The following is a 24,071-nucleotide window of genomic DNA, read 5'->3' as shown; positions in this document are numbered from 1 at the left end:
GCCGCGCGCGGCTTCGTTTTGCGACGCTGGCGGAAGCGCTTTGTGGCAGCGCGGGAGCGGTGAGGGGCGGCGGTGCCGGGCCGGTGTGAGGGGGGAAGGGGTTGGGGGCACTGCGGGGCTCATGGAGATCCTTGGAATAGACCAAGGCTGGCCTTGGGACTATGTGCCCTTAGGGGCTGTGCGCCCAATTACCTTAATTACGGCTGGGCCTCTGAGTTGTCCAGGTATTTCTAATGCTGCTGCTTTTATTCGTGTCTGTTAAACAGAGATTACTTGTCGAAAGGCTGGAAGAGCTGGGGGTGTTCAGCCTGGATAAAAAAGGCTCCAGGGAGACCTTAGAACACCTTCCAGTGCCTAAAGGGGCTACAAGAGAGCTGGAGAGGGACTTTGGACAGGGGCATGTAGTGACAGGACAAGGGAGAATGGCTTTAAATTGTCAGAAAGCCAGTTTAGATTAGATATTAGGAAGAAATTCTTTACTGTGAGAGTGGTGAGGCACTGGCACAGGGTTGTCCAGCGGAGCTGTGGATGCCCCATCCATGTAAGTGATCCGGGACTCAAAGGTTGGATGGGGCTTTGAGCAACCTCTTCTAGTGGATGTCCCTGCCCATGGCAAGGCGTTTGGAACTAGGTGATCTCTAAGGTCCCTTCTAACCCAAACAATTTAATTCTGTTACGGAATTAAAACCTAATTTTGAATGAAACTGGTGTTGTGTGATTGAGTGTCTTTCGGGACAAATTAACCGTTCATTAGCGAGCCTCTTGGGGAAAAAAAATCAAGAAAGAAGCCGTGGACGATAAAGCTGTTGGGGCTCAGCGCATGCGCGGTGGGGCAGCCACGCGTTCTTTAGAACTACATTTCCCAGTGTGCTCCGCGGCGTTCCTACGCATGCGCCTCGGGCCGCGGACCGACCCGTGCCAGCCCCGGTCCGTGGACATGGAGGGAGACACCGGATCCGGGGTCCCGGCGCTGTCGGGCGGGGATGGAGCGGGCGCGGGCCAGGGCCCGGGCCCGGCCGATGAGGACCGGGACATGGAGGGGGCCCCCAGCTGCTCGGGGTCGCGCTCCCTCCCCTTCGAGTTCGAGCGAGGTCGCTCGGAGTCCAGCGGCGATGAGGACGACGACGACGAAGACGATGAGGAAGAGGAGGTGGAGGAGGAGGAGATGGAGGGCGACACCGGGGCTCGATTCGGGACGGATGACGGGGAGCTCGACTCGGACGACGACCGGGAGGTAAAGGGCGCGGGAGGGTGCCCGGGGCACGCCAGGCCCCGCTCCCGGCGTGCCCCGCGTGTGGGAATGGGCTTGTCATTATTTTTACTATTTTATTATTTTTGTTACTTATTTTAGTATTACCCGCGTTCACTTCATCTGTCTCGTTTAAGTGAAGCCTTTACAAACTCTCGGCGTGGCTGAGAGGGTGGTAGACGGTGGCACGTGGGCGAAATGAATGGTGTTATTGAGGGAAAGAAAGCCCTTTAGTCAGGCTTTGAGACGAGAGGAAACGGAATGTTAGAATCTAATATGTCACATCTTTCAGACACATCTCAGATCTTCGCTATTGAAGAAATTTGTTCTTTTTGAAATAGTACTATTCAGCCAAGAAACCTGTTGTGGAGCTACTTCTGTGCGTTCCTGATAAGTATTCTTCATGACCAGAATTCAAAGCAGTGAAATCTCAATCTTTGCTTTAACGTATATTTGTATAATCCCTACCTGTGTGTAGAAACAAGAGATGCCTGTCTCTTGTCATACAAACTCTCTATATGTTGATTTGGGACCCCAACACGATTCCTGAGCATTTTCAAATAATGGTGTTGTTGCCACCACTATCCACTTCAAACTTGCTGATGTGATATTTTGTTAAAAGAGTTTACCCAAAAGAACTTTTCCCAAGATGATTGTTTAAAGTTTTCTTTTTAGGTATGATTCATGAAACAAATTGGATTACTGTTGTCAAAAAGGTCAATTCAGAAGACTAGGTAAAAGTTTTTAGAAAAGAGCTGTATATGAGGAGTGACTGATCTGTTAGGAAAACCCATTCCTGTAGCATATTGATCCCATTTTTCCCCATGCATTTAAGGCTGTGGTATTTTGGAAGCTGCAGTCAGGGAATTTCATGGCTTAGCCTGCATATTCAAACTCTTACCAATTGTCTTTGTTTGCAGCGTATGATAAACCTCGTAGAGTTGACCCCCTACATCCTGTGTTCCATCTGCAAAGGTTACTTTATTGATGCTACAACTATTACAGAATGTCTGCACACCTGTAAGTATCTGTCAGTATTGTCTGCCTAAGGGTATAGTTGCAAATTCAAACAAATTCAGCTGTTGAAATGTTCTGAGGTTGGAAAAATAATTCTCTGTTTAAAGTGAATGTGTGTTGTGTCTGTTCCTTAAGCGAGATATGTTTGTGGGTATTTTAAGCATCAGAAAATAATCAGTCATGAAGTTAGCTTTCCATATTAAGAAGGAAGAAGATGTAGGAAAAGATAAAAGCCCAAGTAAGACAAAAATAGAGCTACTACATACATTTTCTTAATTATTCTTTTTTTAAGTAGGCTCTGGCAATTTGACTGTAAAGAAAGTTGAGTGGCTCTGCTTTTAATGGATTAGAAAGTTTCCTAAGCTGTTGTTGATGTGAGCTTGTAAATTCACAAAACCCCATAAGCGCCTGTGTGGAAGTACCGGTTCAGATACAGAAACAGTGGTCTGCACCCACGGGACATTTTGTCCATAATCTGATGAATGGAAATAGGTGGGTAATAACAAACTGATTTCGATGTGCTTGTCTTGTTATTTTCCCCCTCAATCCTGGTGCTAACAGTTTTTCCAGTGCCAACAGAACTGTTTTCTCTCAAAACTAATAAAACACTTTCTGTGAAGCGGACTCTTTCATCCACACCCATGTTCCTACCTGAATCCAAGAATCCTGGTTTACTAGACCTCCCAAACGCTCACACTGCATAGAGGGAAAACTTTCTTTCTCTCTCTCTCTCTCTCTCTTTTTTTTTTTTCCCCCCCTTTTTGGGGCACTACTCACTAGTTTGTTTTAGAGCATGAAGTATTCAGCACAGTGTGCAATTTATGAAGAGGCACAACTGTTAGTAAGAACAGCATAATGCTGCAGATGCAACCGTGGGGGTGTCTTAGAACTTTCCTGGTAAATATTATGGAAAAGTTTCCTCTGTTCAAACTGATAGGGAGCTGACTTGATAGTAGGTTATTTATTCTAGGTATTTCCACTCAGTAGCTTTCTGTCCAAATTTTTAAAGGACTTGTAAAACACAATGAAAATGGCAGAGTTATGATGTCTTACCTTGTTTCTACTGAAACTGTTTGTGGGGTGCTTTTCAGCAGTCAGTACTCTGTCTTAGCTCTGCTCACCTTCTACGTACACATTGAACACTCACCCATGCATCCATTGGATTAGGAGTGTTCAGTGACTTCGTTTTGTCTCTGACAAGTTTTGTGTGGGAAGTCTGGGTGTATTTACCCCTTTTGCTTGAACAGATGGCACTGTGTACTGGACATGGGACTCCTACGGGATTTCTTTTCTTTACAGTTTGTAAAAGCTGCATCGTGAGACACTTCTACTATAGCAACAGATGTCCAAAGTGCAATATTGTTGTACATCAGACACAGCCGCTCTATAATATCAGGTAATAAATTTGTCCCATTTTTAAAGATTTGCTACTTGCTTTTAAATGTTTTGTTTTACAGACCTGTAGTGCTTTCCTATTTGAAACAAGGGAATGGTTACAAGAAACACATGTGTTCTTCATTAGGATAAGTTTCATCTCAACAATTAAGATAAAAATACTCTCTTTATTGTTTTATCTAGTTTGTATCCATTTCTAGGGTTTGTTACCCCTGCCCTGGGTATTTTTATGCATTTGCTCAGTGTTACAGGTGATACAAACACTTAACTATTTGCTTGGATTTCCTTTCAAGATGAAGCCTTGTTGGCATGTTCTATTTATTAACTCAAAAAATTGAGTTTTGGTTTCTTGAGCTGTTCATGGGGGGGTGGTGCTTTAAACTTTACATGGCTTCTGTTTAGAGAGATGTGGAGTTGCTGCTCTGCCTCTCCACGTACATCTCATTTCAATGTTGTGTTTGGCATCTTCATTACAGTTTAAGGAAACCATTTTGTGTTGCACCAAAGACTCATCTTTTTTTTTTTTTTTTTTCCTATTTCATAGACTGGACCGACAACTGCAAGACATAGTCTATAAATTAGTTGTCAATCTGGAGGAAAGTAAGTCCTTTTCTTTATTGTATTAGTATATAGAGATTGAAAAAAACAGAAAACAGACTAATTCAAAGTTTGTCTCTACTCTGGACTCTTTAAGATAGTTTAGTGATGTTTGGTTATAAGTTGTAATGAATTAACTGTGTGTAGTGGTTTGGTCCAAAATACTCATTACTGTTTATCTGCTGTGAGATAAGAATTAGGAGAAATGCAAAACAGGCACCAAACTTGAAAGAATATAAAGAAGTTTATTAACAGACCTAAAAGAAGAAAAAAAAATTATACCACCTTCAGAACTCTCCTCCTCCCCCCACCTTCCTCCCTTCTCCCACTGACAATGTGAAAAGACAACCCTTGAGATGTTCAGTCTGTTTACCACTTCCATAATAACCTTGTTCAGTCCATTTAGAAAGAGAAGTCTCTTCTTGCTCATGCTATGAAAACATTATCACAACGAGACAGCCGCCCACTTCCAAATATTGTTCAGTCCATTTAGGAAGAGGAGTCTCTCTGCCTGCGTGTGAGTCCTTTCCCCCGACTTGCAGCTTTTCCCGCAACTGCTTTCGAGGGTCCACTCTTGAAGTTTTTTGGGGTACAATTTTAAGGTTGAGCCGTTCAGAAACAAAAACAGAGGCCCTTCTCCTTCCCTGGGAGCAAAGGGTCTTCATCATCTTCATCTTTAGGACTATCTCTGGGAGCATCTCTAGGAACTGAGGTTTTCTCCTTTCCCATTTGGAGCAAAAGTCCTCATCTGGTTCATCTCTACGGACTGAGGTTTTCTCCTTTCCCGTTTGGAGCAAAAGTCCTCATCTGGTTCATCTCTCCCTGTTCAAACTTCTCATGAAATTACAGCTGCGTCAGCATCTGCCTATCTCAGCGCAGGTGCTTTTGCTCACGAGTTGAACACTCCACCCCCCGTATCTTCATGGAATTACAATGGGGTACTTGGATATATCATAGCTTCACAACAGAATTTCAGCTTTAAGCATCTCCTCTCTCTCTTCCCTCAGGTTTTCAGCTCTTCACAGCAATAAAAGGGTTACTCTCACCTCGGCCTTGCAGCTTTTCAGCTGGAATGTTGAATTTTTCTTATCGCAGTGGAGAGGGGGGAGAGCCGAGCCGCTCCGGCTGCCCACGGCAAGGCAGTGGGGGGGGGTTCCACGGCTGGAACAGGTCCATGGCTCCAGGATGGCCGTGGCCCGGCCCGGCCTGGCCCAAGCAGGGCCTGGCCGGGCCCGCTGGCCCCCACACGGGGCCTGCAGCCACCTGTCCCAGCGCCGGAAACGAGAGAGAGCTTGGAGGGGGAGTTTGCCTATTCTTAAACGTGGATCACAGAGGTGATCACAACTTTAAGTGGCTAAGAGAATTGTCCATATTCAAACTGGCCAGCTGATAGGTTCTATCAGTTCCCAGAGGAAACTGTAAGCACCCCTTAGCAAGGACGTCCCTTCCGGGATTATGCTTGCTAACCTATGACACTGTGACAACTGGCATCTTTCTGGCTGCTAAATGCTATTGTGGGTAGTGGTGTGTACCTTATCTCATGAAACAAAGCTGTCACTGTATCCAGATAAACATCCAAATAACATTTCATAGTCATTCTTCTTACTTTAGTAGAACTATATTATATCATTCTGTGTAAAAAGTTCACTTGGCTCAGTCAAAAAAAGTTGCTAAGACTGATTCTCTCAAATGCTTTTATTTTTTCCTCACTGCCATATTTATTTATCTGATTTTAGATGTGTTCACCGTCTCATCTCATTTACCTTCAGCTTTGGGAGCCAATGAATCTGCACAGTCCCCTTGGGTGGGCTGAGTGAAATATACAATCTAGGGGATATGTATGGATTATAGATGGTATTGCTGTTTATACCATGAACATATATGTAAAAATATATGTATATATAAAAATATGTCTATATATAAATATAGTTTTAAAGTACTGTGTTCTATGTGAACATAGTATGAAAATACCATGTCGTGTTATGACAGCCAGAAGGATATTTCTTGCATCTATTTCGGTATTATTTCTGGCCAGTTTTTCTGATTTCCTCCCAGTTTTTATTAACAAAATTTTTAGTCTGGGTTTCTTAAGTGTCTCAGCCTCATGAAATAGTAGTGATGGTGAAGGTCTGTAGAAACTTGAGAAGTTTTTACTGTTCTAACCATTGAAAATTGGTCAATGAAAATGGGTATTTTCAGCATCTGAAACATTTCAATCTGTATTGTGCTTTTTTTTCAGGAGAGAAAAAACAAATGCATGATTTCTATAAAGAGAGAGGATTAGAAGTGCCCAAACCAGGTGAGCTGTAATCACTTCAAGGAGCACTCTTAAGGAAATACATATAATATAATTTATTTTTAAGGGCTTTCTTTAAAATATTAGCTCACAACTGAAGGTGGAAGTAGTATTGGAAATACAGGGTTCTTAGTTATCTGGATATTATAAATTGTCACAGGTCTCAGGTTACAAAAATAGATGAATTGGCAACACTTAAACCCTGATCATGGTTGAAAATTTTTAAACTATGTATTTCGCTTACAGTCAGGATATATATATAAAACGTGCATTAGTGTTATTTTCTGGCTGTTATTACAAAGGAGCAAAAATGAGAGCTTCAAAGTCTTTTCAACAATGGGGGATTTTTCTAATTATTTTGTGTCTTTCTATCAAACAAACAAAACTCTTTGGAAAGTGCCATGCTGAAAGCTATTAAAATTCTGATTCGGATACACAGCATAGAATGTAGGAAGAGCTGATTTAGTAATAAAAAAAGAGGATGAATTGCATGGGCTTTTTTACTTGGTGAGCTGTTCTGTTTTGCTCAGTGCATGTTAGTATCATATGCTACTTTCATTTCAAGTTATCTTTGCATTTTGGCTACTTGAATATTTTAGCTGTCCCACAGCCAGTTCCACCGAGCAGAGGAAGACCTCGAAAAGTTCTGGGCTCAGTGTTCCGGATCCCACCAGAACTTGACATTTCCATACTTCTGGAGTTCATTGGGTGAGCTGTGGGCAAATATAAGAGCAACTGACTGACATGAGGGTGCTGCTAGCATGTGTTGGACCATTAACCGGCTCTTGGTTTTCATTAAATGTGCGTTTCTTCCATCTCAAATAGCAGTGGGAGTGGGGAGCCAGTTTTAACTTACAGTGCAATAGTGACAGCCAGCTATGCACAGGTAGACTATGCAGGTAATTAAATGTTTAAGATGTGTCTGCCTATAAAGTAGCTTCCTAGGAAGTACGGTTTTAAAATTTAGGTATGTTTTCTTTTTAACAAAGTAGTTCTGTCTCAGTAAACTGAACAGAGAAATCCCTGTCTGTCCCTGTCCCTGATCCCTGTAGGTGGCAGTGCCGTTAATGCTGGATGTGCCCAGAGCAAGCACTCAGCAGCTTTCAAATAATAGAACGTTTTTAGCATTGTGAATCCACGTATCTGCCTTAATTTCAAAGTTCATTTTCTTCATACCTGACTTGCAGAAGTCAGTTTAGACCTCAAAGCTAGTAAACTTGTATCTGCCTGAGAAACAGGATGAGTTTTGAATCTGTCTTGTTATATTTGGTTTTTAGTAGTTTTATTTTAAACTTTCAGCATTGGCAGCAGAGCACATAATACTGTGCAAATACTATCTATACCATGTGTAACCATCCACTGTGGTTTTGTTGTTTATATGGAGGGAAGCACAGAATGTTTCTAACAAAAAAAGATGATGGCTTAACAGCATCTGCTTTGTATTTTATTTTAGTGACTTTTTTAACCTTTGCTATTCTTTGATAATTTATATGGTCAAAATCAGAGAGGTTGTCTTGGCAATGAGAGATTAATAAAGCATTTTGGATAAAGAAAACTTGGAATAGATTGGACCAGCCAGAAGAAATTGTTACTTTGAAAGTCTGACTGTCTACATTGTGTCTCTACAGTATATAGTGTGGTCACCCATGGCTGTGGACTGTATCAAAGAAAACGACAGCTGTGGTGGAAAAGCTTTCTTATGTTTGTTTCATAGTTCATGACAGTTTTACTTATCTCTGTCTGATATCAGGTACATATTTAGAGGTGGACATACTCAGTCACAGTAATTTGAAGTGCCATGTTAATGTGTGGTCTGCACAAGCATTACATTTGTTTGCTGTAGCAAATGGTCAGCTGATTTATAGCAACGCTGGATTTTTTTGCCATCTCCAGTGCAATGAAAATACTGCATTGTTTCCTCTCTCATATGTGCATACTTGCCAATGCGATGCAAGAATAATGAAGTGTCATGTATTGGCCTGAATTAATTGAGAAATTTACACACTGCACTTACAAGAATGAGGTGTGGAGTATAGATGATCAATGGTAGATCACATCCTCAGGCTGTGCAAATCAGTGAACCTTGGCTGAAGCCAGCTGGAAATTTGGTCATTTGCGATCTCTGTGTTTATTTCACGTTCCAGAGAAACGCATGCTGCTTTCCTGAGTTCCTTGATAGCATTAGCATTGCTATTGTCATGTGAACAGTCTGGAAGGCCAACATGTGGCCCAGAGAGCCCCTTAGGTGGTTGGGTGTGTCCTGTCAGTAATTTCTTAGGCACTGTCTGTTAAAGTTCCAAATATCAAGGATCATGAAGTATGGATGTTTAGGCAGCATCCATATTGCAACCTACTCCTATGAAAATTATTGCTATGTTGTGTTTAAAAATGGCTTTAGGCTGTGTTGGTTTTCATTCACATTTTATGTAGACAAACCTTAACATTTCACAAGAATTCACAAGAAAAATGGAGCAGAAAAATAAAGGGTAGGGGAAAAAGATACATAAATTCAGTCTAATATTATTTCATGTATAGCAGTTTAATGAAAGGAAGAGCCTGAGTTGGGAAAATAAGTTTGATATGCAAGATTCATAAATCAGTAAGTCACTCTTATAATAAAGAGCTTGAGGATATTAATAACTGTTAATCTTAGCAATATTGACTATTTACTCTTTTGCTTTTTCAGAGCTAATGAAGGCACAGGGAATTTTAAGGTACAAATATGATTAAATTTTTCTCTTATGGTTTACTTCAGAAATAATTATAACCTGAGTATATTTAATTTAGTTTGGTTTTCTTATACTGAGTGCAGCTGGAACTTTCATCAGAATAATAATAATCAATCTTGTATTACAGTGTATTTCAAACCTACTGTTGTATAACATCACACCTACCCAGCATTTTTTCTTCTTTTTATCCTTATATTTCACAGTATTTTTTCATCATCTTTTTTCATCTTCAGTATCACCTCTTATCCTTTCTGTCTCGTATTTGCCCTTCTTTCTGCCTTGTTGTTTATCCTGGGTTTTTGGGCCACACTAAACATAGGGCTGTTTAAAACATTTAAAAAATAATCAGTTGCTGATTATTTTTTGAATGTTTAAGCAGTGTCTGGAGTCTTAATACATATTTAGTCCTTTCCCTACGAGGTAATCTGCAGGTAGATCAGAGAAGGGTCCAAAAATGTAAGCTGTCTCCCTCTGTTATTGGGCTGTCACTTGGATTTGGAGTTTATGAGGGATTAGTGTCAAAACCTTTAACTTATTTATTCTGTACAGCCTTTGGAAAAGAAGTTTGTACGTGTTTCCGGGGAGGCAACAATTGGACATGTGGAGAAATTCCTCAGAAGAAAAATGGATCTAGACCCTGCTTGTCAGGTATGTCACTTGCTGTAGCAGTCACAAGTTTTCTGTGCTTTGGACAGACATTTCCATTGTTCATTAGATTCTAGAAGTAATGTTAGGGTTTTTTAATGCAGTAAGGATTAAAAAATTAATTGTTTGAAATGTTGTGTTCTGCAAGGAACAACTCTTCTAACTCATCTGCAACCTGTTCACGGTTTCATAGTACTGTACTAATTGGACAGAATTTCTAAAGTGCCATGTAAAATTTCACCTGATGAGATTCAAAGCCAAGAGATTCTGCTGTTAAACTGGACAGGAAAGTGGGAATGTGGGAGCATGCAAAGGCAGAGACAGGTGCAAGCTGAATAGTAGTAAAATTTAACTTAAGACAAACAAGGGCTAAGAAAGAATTATACTGTAGATGAATGTGTTGGAATGAAAGGTATGAATGCAAATACAGACACTTTCCTCCAAATAAGAGTTGAAAGGAGCAGCATATGGTACAAAAGAATTTAGCTTCATATTTCTCAACCATTTTGAGAGGAACTGCATGTCAAAACCAGTTTCCAGTTCTTCAGTGTATTTCAGCAGCCATTCAGTTGAGAAAGTGGAAGAGTTCCGTAATGTGTAAATAATTCTTAAAGCTGTCAGTTCCTGGAAGATCAAGCTGATGCTGATGTGAATAGGCAAATGGTAGAAGTTAAGTGCTGGGTTTGGAGTTAAGATTGTTCTCATAGAGCAGTAGCTGTGGGACGATACAGCATGACTGTGTGCCTCAGTAATGAGCGTTCATGCTGCTTACCTTTTCAGTGATGACAAAGAAAATCGGGTATAAATTATTCATCCTGCAGAGGAATTAATGTATTTTCATTTGCTGGTTTCCTCTCAGTGAGAGTTTGTAGCTTTTACATGGTGGTGACTTGATATTCTAAACAGATAAAAGTATCCTCAAAATGAGGCTGGAGAAAATTCTTGCATTAATTGAGTTGTTTATTTGAGGGGAAGGAATTGTTTTGTTTGTTTGGATTTTCTTAAGTAGTATATCAAAATGTCAATTTTCAGGAGCACTGAGCATCTGTCATGGAAACTGTGGGTATCCATCCTTCAAAATCAACCTGGACCCATGTGTTGGGTATCTTTCAGATTTTACAATCTTGAGATCATCTAGTAGAGATAGCTTGAGAATTTTTCTCCCATTAATTACTTTCTACTTGGACTTTGCCAGACAGGTACCATCCCCTATTAGTGCATAAATGTTATTACATCTCAAAAGCTGATGAGTTCATAGGCTTCCTTTCTCAAGATGTTTCTTGATGCTGAGCCAGTCATTCCTATCTCTCCTAGTATCTAGTTTGCCATCGTGGTGTAAGGCACAATCATTGGCTAATTCTAATCTCTTGGTCTCTTCTGTGCAAGCCCTGCCTGTTTGGAGGAAATGTTAAATCATCTGTCTTGTGCAGAGAGATGCCTTGGCTGCCTTTTTTTCCCATCTTAAATGATATGCTCCCATCTTTTTTTCAGTAGGTTTTTTTTTGTCATTAGAAACCTGTAGTTGATTTTTATGCCCCAAGTCATGACTGTTTTCTTGAAGATATCGGGGCTTATTTTTTAAAAACTACGGAATTTGGGAAATGAAGCTGGAAGTATTTCTTTCTAGCCTGAGTTGATAATTTCTTTGTCATATGGGGACTAAGATTAAAGGAGTGTATGTACTGAGCTGTTACTTTCTCATGGTAGTACACAAAACTGAAGCTGATGGTTTGTTGGTAAACATGCAGAGAGTGAAAGAGATGTCAGATACGTCTTTGAAGATTAGTAAGTCTAATGAAACATGTCTTACTCCAGCTTCCCAGGATGGCTAATAAAACAAACCATAAAACAAAATTAAGGAGAACCTGATTGTGAATTTGCACGGGCAGAAGAATTTAGAGAACTAGGTTACAAACCATATGTGCAAAGAATTTAAATGTAGAAGGTTCTTTGCTGCTTTTTTAGTTTGCTGTAGAAATTTGGAAATGTTGAGGACTGCAGTGGTTCATTTCCTGTAGGCTTCCCCAAAGTATGTTAAAAGAAGAAATAGATACTAACTTTGGACAACAAGCTCTTCCTTTTAATATTACTTCTTTAGTCTTAATTTCCAACTCTCTTCATTATCTAAAATAATCCATTTTTATGTAAAATGTCTTGAGTTTGGTGTGTTTAGCTTGGGACTTGAGTCCAAGAATTAGATTTCCTGGGAAGCTAGGAAGTTTCTTTCAGAAACATATGTTTCAGGCATATTGAGCTAAAATGCACTACATTTGCGGTACTTTTTCCTACATTTATCTACAGAAAATTTATTGCAAAAGTTGAATTTTGTCTTACTTGGGACTTGAAAGGATTTGACTGTAAGGAAGGCACCAGCCTATTTCCTCCTTTCTCTCTTCAGTATATCAATTGCAGTTTTGGTTTCATTGTTGAAACTTCTCATAAGGACACTAAGTGTGGTTGTTTTGTGAGTGCAGGCAGTTCCTACTGAACATCAGCTTAGTTTGACAGTCTGCAAAAGTGCTATTTGAGAATGTTTCAGTCATTCCCTATTAGAGCTGATTTGGTGACCAAGTGATAGAATGTATGTTACCCACCCGCCTGAACTCCTGACTCTGTTTGGACATTTCTGACTTAATCTTTTCACGTGGAATATGAGCTGATACTCGCCCTTCTTCATTGACCTGCACAAGTGCAATGGATTTAGGTTAATGAAAATGTGAAATAAGCCATCTGACTTGTGTGTGACAGTATATATAAAAGTCTTAAAAGCAGTTTTGAAGTTACTGCCTTTGTTCTTTTTTTTTCCTACTCTGAGGCTTCAAATTGCTTTCAGACTTCTGTATATGCATTTGCAAATGGATTATGATTTAAACTCCCTAGTTTATCTGAAGGTTAAGGCTTCATTTATTTTTATCTACCACTTGAGCTGGCAGACTGTAGTTTTCTCTTTCTGATGCTTTGTTTTGAACTCTGTGCTTTGGGCAACAATTAATTTTCTGTATGTATTTATGTATGCTTCTAATTACAAGGTCTCTCTTGAATATTCTTGCTGGAATTTGTTGGGAGAGGGTGAAAATAATTTTTTGGAAAGTGGAATTGCCAGTAATAGCTAAGTAGCTAACATCTAACAGGAGCTAAATATAGGTTGTGGTGTTTGGAACCCAGTAGGTTCTTGTCTTTGACATCAGAAGTTTTCTTTAGAGTGTGATTTCCTTTAAGGTCCTCCTGTAGCAGCAGCAGTATTCCTTCTTGCTAATTCTTCTGTAAGGATGAGAGAAACTGCTGAAAGACTTGAGCTCAGGTGCTTGGAATTCATTAACGTAGCTGATGGAACAGAAATGTTCTGTAACCAGATGTGCATTCCTGAAAGTGTGTGTATGAACTGCAGCCTTGGGGGGGGAGATTGGAAGAAAGGACTCTGTGCTCATACAGTGTAGTTGTTGATGCGATTTCTTTATTCCAGTCTTAACCCTGGAATAAAAGCATCCAGGGCATTTGGAAAGTAAACAGCAGCTAGAGGAAATGGGAAACTCTGACAGCTTTTTGAATAACTAGCCCAAATACTCATGTCAGTCTCTAAAACTTTGTGTTTTCCTTGTCCTTCCCTGGGTAATATGAGTTGGTTTAGAAACCATTGATTGAACTCTACTTCTTTCTGGGCCAACTTCTCCCTTGGGATGAGTCTTATGTAAGGTGTTCCTTACATGAACTTTTTCTATTTGTATTTCTGTCTTACTTAGTGAGCATGAATTTATAATTGTCTGTTATGGTGGCTGTTAGAGAAATAGCTCTTAATAGCAGACATGCCACCTAAAGAAAAGAAATGTCATAATGGAAAGCCTCCTTAATATTAATAAGAATTTTAACAGAAGGGACTAAGTATTCAGCAGATCCACCTTCATGCTTCCTTTCAGCAAAATGTCCAGCTACAGTTATTGCTGTCTCAGGCAATCAGTACTAGTTGGCTTCAATTTTACCAGTCATTTGAAATTTTAGTAAATTCATAGCACTTTGGTCCTGGTGCCTCTTTTGTAATGGAACATGTTAATTCCTGTATGGCACAAGGATTCCTCTGAGACACATTTCACAACTTACTTTCACACTGACCTGGGATTTTTTTTTTCATCATACGTTTTATTCTCTTGTCTTTACAGAATGAATCCTAGCATAACAGTTAGCAGGCAGAATTTCAGGCTTTGGTGCTGGAATTAGGAGATTAAGCATTTGGTATTCAGAGAACTCTAATACAGTAAATGTTAAAAACTCTTCTCAATTTATTATTAGACACTGGCTCTTTAATGACTGCCATTTGAAACTGGAGCAGCAGGTACAACAGTGGGATACTTTCAAACCAGCATTCTAATTCTGTTTTGAGAGATTGTCAGCAGCTGCGACTGTCTGTTTGCATCCTGTATTGGTCAAACAGATTAGATTTTCTATGTCTGTAGAATATATAAAACATTTATGTGTTATGTTTCATTGGGAGCAGGATTGAGTTTTCAGTGCATTATGGTATAAAAATTGTAGAAGTAAGTTTATAAAGCAAAAGTAATTAAAGTTGTATCTCTGGAAAGCAAAGCAGTCATGGCTGTCTTCCTGCAGTAATAACTGTAGAGATTAGAATGCATGGAAGATAGCAGAATAACTGCAGCCAGTTTTCCAAAAGAGAAAGAAATATATTTTTCAAGTGCTGTGTTAAGTACATCAAAAGTTAACGTTAAATATGTGAGTATATATGGACCAATATCTAATCAGTGTTTACTGTTAAGTCCACTCAAATTTTTACTTCCTGGCTTTCTTGTAGAAGCTAAAAGCAGAAGTACTACTAAGCAGTTTACATCTTTTGCACATTACCAATCAAATGTGAAGAGAATATTCTGCATCATTCTCATACAATACAGATGGTGCAGTGAATTAGTTCTTTTTGAGCCTCTGAGGAGTAGAATTCCCACATTCCCAAGTCTCAGAACAATGTGGTCTGCCAGCATAAGTCTTACTAAATCTCTTCATGAAGAACAAGAGAGAGGTAGTGGGTCAGCTTGCAGAAGAAGATAAATCTGGAGAAGTGGAATAGCTGCAGCACAGCGTGCATCCTGGGTGGAAGGTGGCTGTGTAAGACATCATGATATTGCAGTGTGCTCCCCAACTGCTGCAGGGGCAGAGCTTAGGCAGTTCCCTTGCACAAAGCTGTGGGACAGCTCACTGTCAATGCTCCTAACTTCAGTTTTGAGGTCTTGTCAATTAACAAATGAGAGCACTCTCGTTTCCTTATCTAGAAATTGCTCGTAAGGAAAATGTAAGCAAGCTGCAGTTGAGAGAGAAAAACAGTGCTATGTTAACTGCTCTAATTTGGAACATTTGAGACTGGATTTACATTATGCACTGTAAATACATGGTAACTTTATAGAAGGGCCTGTTTTTAATAATAGTCAAGGCAAGGAATTCAAAATACCTGATTATGGTTTGTGTTTTCGACAAAATTATGTTTTTGTGGGCAGTTACTAAACAGAAGTGCCTCCTGTGGAATTGCAGGCACCACTGATAGAGTTCAGCTGCAGGAGAGGACAATGCATGGAACTGCTGAGTGTGCCCTGCAGCTGCACCCCAGGAATACTGACTGAGTGCATGCTGAAGGAGGACTGTGTGATGTAATTGCTGACAGTGGCATGCACCAAGGTGCTCTTTTCTATTAAGACACTTCTTCCAAACAGCTTTATTAAGTGGAATTAGTCATGTGTTTTCTCACTCAAGGTAAGAATAAGGGTGGCAATGGCTCACTTTCTGTTGGTGGCACAAAAAAGTTTCCCTCTTCTGCAACTGATGAATGACTCCAGATGTTTGTGTGGTTGTTTTAATATATGATCTAAATTCCCATTAAATTCATCACAGCTATTACTAAATAGCTTGCTTCAGTGGACACCCCAAACTGAGTGAAACAATAAACTGTCCTCTGTGCTCAGCAGTGAGCACAGGTCAGGGCCATGAGAGGCATTAGGGCAGTGCAGTAGTGCTGTGAATGCTAAATACATTTGGACAACAGAGGTGAAGGTGGCTTAGTGTTTAACATGCTAGAATATAACTCTGCTAATAAAAAAGGGCTTGGATACTGGTTTGCTACTCCAAAGGTAAGTTGGACTTCACCATGCTTGTGTTTTTTCGCAGGTGGATATAATATGTGGTGATCACCTGCTGGAGCACTACCAGACACTGAGGGAAATCCGCCAAGTCATAGGAGAGAGTGCAGTACAGGTACGTGGCAGTTGGGGCTTTGTTCCAGGTATTCTGTTTCAAAACAGAAGACTTCTCTTAAGCCCTCAGGTAGCACCAGCTTGTCTGAAGAAGTCACTTAGAAAAATCTCTCCAGCTTATGCAAAATTGTTTTTATCTTGTAAATAGAGTTGACAAGTGTACTGTGTTCTTGCTGGTCTCATGATGTTCTGGATATGAGGGGTTTGTTTTGGGGTTTGTTTTGGAGGTTTTTTTCCCCCCAAAACAAGTTGCTGTCTTATCAGTAATAAATTGTACCAGCCATTCTTTCAATTAACATTCCTTGGTTTTCCTCTCTGGCAAATGCATCGCTGCAGGAAGTCAGAGGACAAATCCCAAATAAGGCTATCCTTGTCACTGGGTCAGGAGAATAAACTTGTTCAAACAAACACAAACCAATGATAGAGGGTAATGAATGCAGTAAATGTGCTTGATACATATTGTATTGGTTCTGGTCACAGCATGAGTTTATGGCCAGCTATTTCTTGTTGATAACTTGCTGTCTTTAGTGTTGCTGGCTTTGCAAATAAGAATGCAATTTTTTTAAATTCTTTGTGACTCTTTTGAAAGCATCTTTAAAGGATCACACTGTTTTAGAAGCGCTGCAAAAACAGTGAAGTGCTCTTTCAAGTGCATAGTAAGATAGAGATGTAAAATTATGATATATGATAAACTGTGTATTAATCTAAACTTGGAAGTCTGAAAAGTTAATATTTAATACAGTGTGAAGAAATAGGATTAGATTGGTATTTTATTTGGAAAGCAGTCTTAGCAGATAGCAGAAGGGCTAAAATCGGCTCTCCTCACTTGTTTGTGTACACACATGCACAAACCTTTACATTTAAGATTCCTGCTGAGCTCTCTTATTCTACAAGAAAGCTTTTGTGTTGGGAGCAGGAAGTGAAAATCTGATTTTGAGATATCTTGGATTTTGCATCACTTGTACCTGATTGGAATCACTAGGAGGGGTGCCAGAGTCAGGGCAGAGGTATTTGGCTCATGTTAATGTTGGCAGACATTAAAAGTCTGTGAGGCTTGTGCTGTTTCTGCAGTTGAAGGGAATGAATGCCACATCTGATGCCTTAGCTGTTTTATAATAGCATGAAGAAGAAATGAAAATGTAACCTAACCCAGTTTGGGGAGCAGGGGATTGAAACTGGGAGGAAGTGGGTACTGGTGACAAACTTGTTTCTAACATTATGAATCACTGTAAGTAAATTCAGCAATCAGCACATAGTGATGGAAGTGCCCTCTACTAGAAGCTTCAGTAAATGGCAGGGGGATGATACATTTCTCAGTCCAGGGGTATAGTCACATATATGGTTTTAGACTTGAACTTAGCACAAAAGCTTTCCATGTATGAGAAATGCTCTTGGGGGAGCACTTCAAGGAATACTGCATCAGTTTCATTTCTTGTCAGAATTGGGTCTGCCTGATTGATGTTTAGTGATGAAGTACCAGTCAGCAGCTCCACGAAGAGAGCAGTTGTCTGGGGATGCATTCTCCAGTGATGTTTCAAGTCTTGTTTATTACCAAACCAGTATGCTAGCAGTTAATTCTCTCAAGGCTTCTCTACTGGACAAACAAACAGGAAAAAAAAATCTTGGCTTTTTGTGAAGTTTTGTTCTTTTATAGTCACTTTTGTCAGGAAATTTGAAAGACAGGTTCATCCTTAATTTCTCTTCATTTTGTTAGAAAACCTCTTAGGATGCCAAATAGTTACAGTAGGAATGTTGCTTCTTTTTTGATACTGAAATAATTGTGACATTTTCATGTTCTTTAGTCTAACATGATATGATTTTGTAGAAATCAAGACAATGCGTTTGTAGGGTTAAAAAAACCTTGGAAAATATTTTTAGATAATCATCCATGGAAAAAAATCCCAACAGACAGGTCAAGTCTAAAATAGTGAGAGTTGTTTGTTTCTCACCAGGATGTGAAATTCAGTAAGAGGCACAGTTGTCTTGGCCAGTGAAACTACAAATACAGAGGAATGTTTGATGAATTTTACATTAAACTCCAAGGGCATCTTGTGCCTTTGTAACTTTCCAGCCTTTCCAAATCAGTGTTGGAGCTTGGAATGTCCCTAACAGCTCTCACCAGGATGCTGAGACACTGTTCAAAACCGCTGTTGTCGTTTACAGGTTTCTGAGGTTCATTGTAGATGCTTCACGCAAAGAAAACTGCTTCAGTAGCTACTTCTGCAACAGAAAGTCATTTAAAGGAATAACATTGGGCTCTTTTATTTAGATGAGTACCACCACAGTTAGAGGAGAAAAATAGCTGCTATTCTGAGTCAAGTTCATTCATGTTAGCAGTTATTCTTTTTGCTGGGAAAAGTGATTATAAAAATGCAGATAAGTTTCTCTTTGGCAAATATATTAATTTTAATGTGCATTCTTTGGTAGCATTTGCAGTACAGCATAACATACATTGTGTGTGATTGATTTTTCTGGACCATAATCACTGTCAGGGGTTTAGTGGCTTTTACTTACACTGAATGGTTCTTAAGATTTGTTTGTGAAGATTTTGGGTGTTGTATTTGTTTTTGGTGGTTTTTTTCCTAGTGACTAGTACTGTGTAGTGATGCCTTAGAGCCTGACTAAATGAAAGTGTCCTGGAGGTGCAAGCTAGCAGGATTTTAGCTCTTCTGGATACATTTCTGCCTTTCCAACAAGTGTGGGAAGACCAAGTGTAATCTGATGATAAAATAAATATTCCAGACGTTGGCCCCATAGTAACCTGTTAGGGTTGTTTTAATTGGAGTAAATAGGCAACCAAGTTTAGTGGTTTGAATGTAAGCAATTAACATGTTCATTTCTGAGTAGTTGATTGAAGGCTAAAAAAGAGTCAGTACTAAATCTCGTTTAATCTTTTAAGATATTTTGACATTACTGAAATAAGGTGGTTGGTTAAAATTTCCTAATTAGCTGAAAGTAGGATTTCTAGCTCTGTTTAGGGCAAAACCATAAAAAACTCACTGACAGAATTTATATAATAAGAAACAACTTTGCTTTTTTTTTTTTTTTGAACAGTGTGAAATTTGTGGAATTTGCTGCAAGGTGTGATCAAAGACATTTAGAGAAACTTTTAAAGGCTCAGTTTTGTTACCAGGCATTGAGATCTGCCTGTAATTAAGAGTGTGATCAAGTAGCTGAGGAAGGAAGCTCGTTATTAACTAAATGAGAATATAGCTTCTTCCCTGTATTACCTTCCTCCCTTCTGCTGCACAAGTGCAACCTTATCCAAGCTGCTGGTTATTTTCACTTGTCTAAAACTGGGCCTTCTCAGAGTTCTGCATCACTGATGGATATCATGAACTCACACATGGGAAAAGCTGAAAGGAGTAGCTTCCTTGATGTCCTTGGACCTTGGCACAGAGGTTTGGCAGATTATAATGGTCTCTTTGTAGCTCTCACCTTTTTGTAACCCAGTGCTATTGTACTATTTTTTGGTCTCCTGAGCTAGGCAGCAAGAGCTGTGTTCTAATTTAATTACTGTGACCTTCTAGCACACATTTCCTATGGAACTGATTTACTCTTTGCTATGGGGTTATTGAATTTGGAAAGTGGGGCACTTTTTGTTGCTGCTGCTCTTAGAACATCAAAAGGGGTGTATGCTCTGATGTTTTGGTCTGTCAGTTCCACTCTAAAGTTTATAGCTGGGTGTAACAGATGGGATCCTTCGCAATTTTTTTAGGGTCACAAATGTGTGTCAAAGGACACTCGAGAGCTTTGCTGTTCTTTTGTGCCTGTCTGAGTTAGCCTTGAGATTTGTAATGAGCAGTGAGAGCTCATTCTCTGTTTGGACTTCCTTTTAATAACAGTATCTAGAGAGAGCAGCTGGACATAGATAGAAACGTGTAATAATTTACAAGTGAATAATTACAGAGTGAGAAGTGCCAGTACTGAAGTAACTCTCAGCTTCTCTTTGTAGAAAAGGAATTGCAGTGGGTTTGGCCTTGGGTTAACAGGGCTATTTCCTTTAAATGTCCTACTGCCAAAAGTACCATTTGAAAACTATTCATCAAAGAATACATTGTAGCATTTTCTTCTTGTATAAATATTTCTTTTCTTTAAGAAACTGGAAAATAGAGGAAAAACTGGTTTTGACCACAATTTTTCTCCAAAAAATAAAGTTTTGAATGTGTCTTATTTTCTCTTTTGAAGGAACTAACAGGCACAAAGTGTAAGTACCTTTGGGAAAGTATAGCAATGTTTTTATGTGCCAAGAGGTTCCTGAGTAACCTCTTAGAACCTGTTCAACCTAACAAGAAGCGAGGACAATCAGGCTTCTCTCTTCATATTGCAATGCTGGTATTCCAGTTTATGCTAGCCACCTGTGAGTTAAAGCTCCTGTTTTGTCCTGTAAGCCTTTCAGGAGTTAGCAATGGATTCCTGGTTATTAACAGGATGAGAAGAAGTTAGTGAGCTAATACATTATCTTACAACCTGTGTGTTAATAGATAAAAACATCTGAAGCAAAATATGGTAGAAGTTCTAACATGTCAGCTGGTACTAATGTAGTTCTCTCTTCAAAAGAAAATTTTTTTTTAAGTCTGCCCATATAAACAGGTGTAATGCAATGTCAGGTTCCCAGTGGATCTGTGGTGGAAGCAGACTAAGTGCTAGGCCTTTCAGCAGCTGTGTGTGAATTGACATAAGAAAGACTAATGGGTCAGAAGTGTCCTGTTTCCCAGGTGAAAGGGTTTTTTCATTATGTTGAGCAGTCTTTGAAGAGGAGAAACATGAGTTAATAAACTACTAGTTTGTCATTTTGAGGTCTTTTAATTCAATATTATTACTCAATAAATGTATGTAGTAGTAGTCTAGACTCTTCTACAACTTCTGGCAGCACCTTCTAGAACTACTTAATGGATTACTTTTTTTTTTGCTCCACCATATGCTGTGGATATCAGCACGACTTGTAAACAAGAGCTTATTGTATGAAGATAATGCAATTAAAACTTTAAAATAAAAGCAGTACCAGATTTTACTTTTCTTTTTAACACCCTTCTCCATCTGAAAGAGGAGAGGGGAATACAATTATTTGCCTTGATATATCAAAACTTGCCTTGTCCATACGGAAGGGACACGGTATAAAATGGTGATATTGTACCTGGGGTCCTGCCATGCAGCAATTGTTGTACCAGGTGGTGACAGAAATGCCTCGAGGAGAAGGGAAAGTGCTATGATGAGACAGTTTCTTTCTCTTCTCTCTAGGATGGTCTGCTAGTGCTGCACTATGGCCTGGTGGTATCTCCACTAACTTAAAGGTTGCTGGAATATCAGAAGGCAAAAGAATCTGAAGTCATGGAGCTTCTTCACTGCTGTTTCTCACCAAAGAAGCCATCGCATTTCCTGTGGCAGGAAGCAAGTGAAAGGAACCACCATAACTGCTGTGTGCTTGTAATGTAGTGTCTGACTTCACCACTGTAAAATATTGCAGCTTCCGTAAGTACAGCTGTAGATGTTGCTATGCTTCATGTCACAAATTACTATCTTCAAATTTCACTCAGCTCAGGGAAATTAAATGCTCAAAGTAGCTGAATTTTTTTTACTTTCTAAAACCACAAGATTTCACAGGGTGAACAGCCTTTTTTTCCTCTAAGCTCTGAGATATCTCTTGCTGTCTACGTGTCTAGCTAGAACAGTGCACTCAGGGATGATCTTCAGTGAGCAGTATAATTTGTTTTGGGGAAGAGACAGTCATTTGCCTAAAAAAAAAAAAAGTGTACTGTGATCATCTGTCTTTGGATGTGATTTGGGGAGAGGAAGGAAACTTCAGAAATGCAGACCAAAATAGGTAGAAAATGATGCAGCATAAGCATTGTTTTTTGAGAAGTAGCATTAAATTTAGTTGTTTTTCTTGAAGAAAGACAATTTTGTTTGCACTGGAAATATATTTGCTGGTAGTTTGGCTTAAACCAAATGGTGGATCATGCATCTCTAGTGTGAATGGAGATGAGCTAGCTGTAAGCTGGTTAAACTATGCATGAAAAAAAAAAGTAGCACCTCTTTCTACCTGCTTGCTGTATATAAAGTAATCACTGTCAATCTGATTCTTCTATCATGTAAAATATGTCAACTCACTTGACTGTTAGAAGCAGAAATCCATTCACTTTAGCACATACCTCTCCAGCAGCTGTGAAAATGGTTGCTTTTTCCACTCTTTCTGATGTGTTCTAGTGCATTGCATTGTAGTGGAGACCAGGGTTGAGTAATGTAATACCTGCCTGTTACTACCAGATTCACGGAAGACATTAGGTGACTTTAATTTTAACATGTTAAAATACTAGGTTTTGTGACAACTGTAACACTTCAAATTTTCTTCTGTTTAAGATTTCCGTGTTGTCTTGTGCAGCATTAAGAATCAGAGAGCTCTGTGTGTTATGGTCTTGCTGCATACTGGGTCATCAGTGTGGGGATTCATGAAAGCTTCCATCAGGCAGCACGCTCCTTGCCTTCCCTACGGTCAGTGCGGGGAAAAGGAAGAGATTCCTTTGTAAGGCATTTTAGAGCACCTAAGTTACAGAACCACAGAATTGTTAGGGTTGAAAGACCTCTGGAGATCATCCAGTCCAACCCCCTGCCAAGGCAGGGTCACCTGGAGTAGGTGACATGGGAATGCATCCAGGTGGGTTTTGAATGTCTCCAGAGAGGGAGACTCCACACCCTCCTTGGGCAGCCTGTTCAGTGCTGTGCCACCCTCAGTGTGAAGAAGTTCTTCCTTCTTCCAATCCTCCTTTATTTCTTTCAGTCAGTTGGTGAGGCAGCAGCAGTGACTGAGGTAAGTCCAGGGCTGAGGTTTTGATTGAGCTGTACAGGGATTCTGGAGCTTGGAGACATCCGAGCAGCAGCCCTGAGCTCCATCCAGACTTGGAAGCCCTGGACAGCCAGTCAGGCATGGAGGGGACATTGCCAGGAGCAGTGAGGGGGATTTAAGTGTCAGTAAGGAGCAGAGCAACCTTTTGTGGCCTCTTCTGGGCCCCCTCCAGGAGCTCCTTGTCTTTCTTGTACGGAGGAGCCCAGAACTGGACACAGCACTCCAGATGTGGCCTCACCAGGGCTGAGTAGAGGGGCAGGATCACTTCCCTTAGACCTGCGGGCCACACTCTTCCCAATGCACCTCCAGATTCCATTGCCCCCCTGGCTGCAAGGGCTCAAATGTGTTTGTTCACTGTCAGCCTAAGAGGACTGGCATCCTTTGTCTAAGGAAAGCTTTCATGAATCGTCCCTCAGGTCTTTACAAGAAAACATTGTTTTGTCTGGGAAGGTGGTACCATAACAAAAAAAAAGTTTTGTTTGAAGTAATTCTCCTGATGCTTCTAAAAAAATATAACAAAAAGCCTTTTTAGCTACAAACTCCTATTTTACCTTTAAAGTTTGTATAAAAGTAGTGTTTAAAATGCAGCAGAAAATGAGATTATTTTGTAAACACTTTGTGAGTTGTGTTGATAAAAGATTATATATTGTAACAGTAAAATAAACTTTATTTTAGCCAATTTAAAATTGAGCCCTCTTGTTTCCATGCCGTGTTTCCTATGTCAGCCTCAGAATTATAGTAGATTATAGTGAAACTGCTGAATGTGCTCTGGGGTTGTTAGAATGACAAACTTCAATTAAGAGACTGAATGGTGAAGGGTAATTCAATACCAAACTCTACTGGAGCTAAGTGTGGTATTGTTAGCTGGAGTAACATGAAATCTCTGGCACTCTCTTTTTAATGTGGATCTTAGTGAGAAATAGCTCAGTAAAGATGTCAAGATGATTTTTCCACAGAAATACAGGAGAAATAATCGTGTCGTTTACAGGACCCCTTTTTTCGTCAACAAGAACATCTTTTTGTGAAAGCCACCTCTCAATTATTTTCTTTC

At 39.8% G+C, this 24,071-nt stretch overlaps 1 protein-coding gene across 1 annotated transcript; it reads left to right on the top strand.

Annotated features, from left to right (window-relative positions):
• Nucleotides 1–874: 874 nt before the first annotated feature.
• Nucleotides 875–23,710, top strand: PCGF6 (polycomb group ring finger 6). Its single transcript, XM_042019239.1, has 10 exons — nt 875–1,234; nt 2,170–2,269; nt 3,566–3,662; nt 4,206–4,261; nt 6,498–6,557; nt 7,154–7,262; nt 9,241–9,268; nt 9,833–9,931; nt 16,091–16,177; nt 21,418–23,710. The coding sequence occupies exons 1-10, from the start codon at nt 890–892 to the stop codon at nt 21,466–21,468; spliced, it is 1,032 nt and encodes a 343-aa protein (XP_041875173.1). The 5' UTR covers nt 875–889; the 3' UTR covers nt 21,469–23,710.
• Nucleotides 23,711–24,071: the final 361 nt, after the last annotated feature.

This window comes from Corvus kubaryi, unplaced genomic scaffold, assembly GCF_017639235.1.
Source record: "Corvus kubaryi isolate FWS band 111438036 unplaced genomic scaffold, C.kubaryi_AGA036_p1.0 138, whole genome shotgun sequence".
Classification (NCBI taxonomy): domain Eukaryota; kingdom Metazoa; phylum Chordata; class Aves; order Passeriformes; family Corvidae; genus Corvus; species Corvus kubaryi.
The sequence above is the reverse complement of the archived record's forward strand: the minus strand, read 5'-3'. Positions and strand labels throughout refer to the sequence as shown.

Coding starts and splice junctions, on each gene's coding strand:
- PCGF6 (XM_042019239.1), top strand. CDS start 890: ATGCGCCTCGGGCCGCGGACCGACCCGTGCCAGCCCCGGTCCGTGGAC. Junction 2,270..3,565: donor TACAGAATGTCTGCACACCT/GTAAGTATCTGT, acceptor TTTTCTTTACAG/TTTGTAAAAGCTGCATCGTG. Junction 4,262..6,497: donor AGTTGTCAATCTGGAGGAAA/GTAAGTCCTTTT, acceptor CTTTTTTTTCAG/GAGAGAAAAAACAAATGCAT.